At 45.3% G+C, this 3,379-nt stretch overlaps 1 protein-coding gene across 1 annotated transcript; it reads left to right on the forward strand.

The window, feature by feature from the left end:
- Positions 1-654: 654 nt before the first annotated feature.
- Positions 655-3,379, forward strand: marcksl1b (MARCKS-like 1b). Its single transcript, XM_062410401.1, has 2 exons — positions 655-967; positions 1,949-3,379. Exons 1-2 carry the CDS (start codon positions 878-880, stop codon positions 2,504-2,506), a joined length of 648 nt encoding a protein of 215 aa, XP_062266385.1. The 5' UTR covers positions 655-877; the 3' UTR covers positions 2,507-3,379.

Here is a 3,379-nt window from a genome sequence, read left to right on the forward strand (position 1 = left end):
CTTCATATCGCAAATGTAAATTAGTGAAAAACTCAAACTTAAAGCACTAATTAGGATTTTTACCAAATAAGCCCATCCGCTGACATATATAGTGAAAACTATTCTGAAGGTAAAGTAGGTCAACAAGTGTTTGTAAGTGTAAACAGATTACTATAGTGAATAGAGTTACAGGTGCTAAAAATGTATTCTTATTACAGTTTTATCATACTTACATTAACTGTAATAGATAGATAGATAGATAGATAGATAGATAGATAGATAGATAGATAGATAGATAGATAGATAGATAGATAGATAGATAGATAGATAGATAGATAGATGGATGCAGGGATTAAGTTTATTCTATCTATGTATTCTATGTATTCTATCAATATATTTATTCTAACTTGTATTCCTCATGTTCATCTGAACATTTCTTAAAGTAGAACTAAATAAACACATATACAGTAACTATTATATGAATTCTGTTGCGCTGAATTGATCTCCTCGCAGGGGGTCTTCTGGATGGGCGGGGACAATTAGGGTGTCTGGGGATGATTGGCCGGCGCGGGGCAGACGTGCCCTTGGGCTCGACGCTGGTTGGCCAGAGCCGGGCCGGGTCCCTCCTGGGGGCGGGGCCTCGGACCTGCTGTATGCTGAAGCGTCGCGGTGAACCAGTGTAGAGTTTAGAGGGTCTCCGTCTGCCAGGGTGACAAGTCGGGACGTGTGAACACTGATCAAGCAAACTCTCTTCCCCGCTTGGATACTTTACTCAGCCCGGAGGTTTTGGATTAACTTCGACAGAAAGAAAAACACAGACACACACACACGCGCTCTTTTTTACATTTTTCTTTTTTTTTGCTTTGAATTTGCTTTGGAAGACGCGCAGTCGAAGACAATGGGATCCCAGGCATCCAAGGGAGAGGTGGTCGCTGAGGGGGCCGCCGCCGCTGCTGCTGATGCTGCGGCTGTCAAGACCAACGGACAGGTAACTCCTCCAGCCCCTCTTCTCAGATCTCAAATCAGTCATTTCACTGCGTCCATCCGCACCGTCCCACATCAGGGGACTCCACTTGAGCGTGGGGGCGTGCGGGGCTCGTCAGGTGGGAGCATCTCGGTCTCCTGCTCGTGCACGGGTCACCCCCTGCCCCCCCAACCCCATCCTCCCAAATTGAATAATTTGTACTATTGCAAATTCATTTGTTTAAAGAGTTGAATCCAATTTCAAAGTTTGCATGTGTGTGTGTGTGTGTGTTTTTTTTTGAGGTCTCAAACCCAAAACTGCACAACGTGTTTGATAGTGTGAGGCGGAGAGGGGGGAGGAAGGATGGAGAGGAGGGGGAGGCAGCGGCAGCACGTAGGCAGTCTACTACTCCTCCCTTGTTGAATACGAGCCTGTCGTCTGATACTTTATTTTTTATTAAGCTGCCACTTCACGAAATCACCCCCTGCGATGTTTTGTGGGTTTTTTTTTGAAGATGAGTCCCAATGAGTCGTTGATTTCACATCTCACATGATTATTGGATCGTTATGAATGGAAATCCCCCCCCCCCCCCACACACACACACACATACACTCATTTAGTGACACAAACCCTGACTTCATTTGAGAATCATATTGAATGTGATAATAAACAGGGATTGTTTTTCGATTTGAAGGTAAAAATTGCATGAGATGACTTATTATGATTCTTCCATCGATGAGCTCCAGTCTGCTCTTTGTTGAGCCGCTGTCTGTCTGGTGCCTTAAGCCGTCTGTGAGGCGCTACCGCCGCCTATCGCCTGATTAGAGTACTGCAAGGCGTCGCCTCTGAGCCGGGCGACACGGTGGTTAATTGATGAGCACGACGATGCGCTTGAAGGAAATGAGAAATCCACATAAGAAACAGATCCTCTTTGTGTTTCATGCATGTGCAGGGGGTTAAGTGTCAGAAACAGATGGCTTATTGTATTTTTCATTCCTCTTCCAGGAGAATGGACATGTGAAAACCAATGGCGACGTCTCCACAAAGCCTGATGGGGATGCTGCTGCCACCAATGGCTCAGCTGAGGCAGCCAAAGAGCCCGAAGCCGGCGCAGGAGGCGACGCCATCGTGCCAGCGCCTGCTGCAGATGGAGACGCTGCCAAACCAGAGGGCGAGGCTGCAGCCAAGGAGACCCCCAAGAAGAAGAAGAAGAAGTTCTCCCTGAAGAAATCTTTCAACTTCAAGCTGAACCTGAAGAAGACCAAGAAAACCGAGGCTGTCAAAGAGGAGGCTGTCGCTGCCGCTGCCACCCCCTCCGAGGAGAAGCCTGCAGAGAACGGAGCCGCTGCTCCGGCCGAGGAGAAGAAGGAGGAGGTGAAGGAGGATGCTCCCGCTCCCGCTGCCGCTGCTGCTGCAGCTGAGGCCCCCAAGGTGGAGGAGACCCCGGCAAAAGAGGAGGCCCCCAAGGAGGAGGCCAAGGAGGCAGCTGCTCCAGCCCCTGAGGCCACAAAACCAACAGAGGAGAGCAGCTCGACCCCCGCTCCTTCTGAAAAGAAAGAGTGATTGTACCTTGAGCTCACAATGAACTGGGTGAACTGTTTTGCAAGAGAGAGTGAGAGAGAGAGAAAATTTAGAGTATATATATATATTTATATATATATGTGTATATGTATACATATGTATATGGATATATGTATATGTAAATATATACACATGTATGTGAGAGACTCCTTTGACGTGCCACTTTTTTCATCATGATAACAAGATGACAGACTAGATTCACTAGATCACTTCCCTGGTTTCTGCTTGACATCTGGACCTGGACTGAGTTTTAGGCTGTGGGTCGGTCACGATGTGGAAAATGGATTTTAGTGGCTAGAATGCGAGCTGTCGACACCAAGAAGTAAAGACGGATGAAGAACGGCTGGAGGAGGATGGAGCGGAGGCATCTTTTACCCCAAAATCTGCAGAAGAAGATGCCTCCCTGCTGAAGGATGAAGCTAGATGATATACTAGGACACCACCACCACTTGAAATGACTGTTAATAGAGAAAAAAAAATGAAATCAGAAAATGAAAGAGACTTGCCAACTTTTTACATTCCTATATTTTAACCCAAATTTGAAGTATTTTGTGGTGTATTATAGAGAACCATCTTAAAGATTCAGAGAAGCTATGTCTTGTTTGTTTAAAGAAAAAAAAAATAGACGATTTTGATTTTTACCTTACTATGAAAAAAAGAACACTTAAGCTTGCTATGTTCACTGTTGCGGTTTGATATGAAGCAGAGTTGTTTTATCTGTCGTGTGTGAGCCTGAATCTGCTTTGTCTCTGTAAATACATTGGATTGATTTCTGTTCTTTATTTTGCTAATGTTGACAGATGTTACTGGTTTTATTGTAAAGTTGATAATGGTAAATAAATGTTGGTTACCTTA

Source organism: Platichthys flesus, chromosome 17, assembly GCF_949316205.1.
Source record: "Platichthys flesus chromosome 17, fPlaFle2.1, whole genome shotgun sequence".
Classification (NCBI taxonomy): domain Eukaryota; kingdom Metazoa; phylum Chordata; class Actinopteri; order Pleuronectiformes; family Pleuronectidae; genus Platichthys; species Platichthys flesus.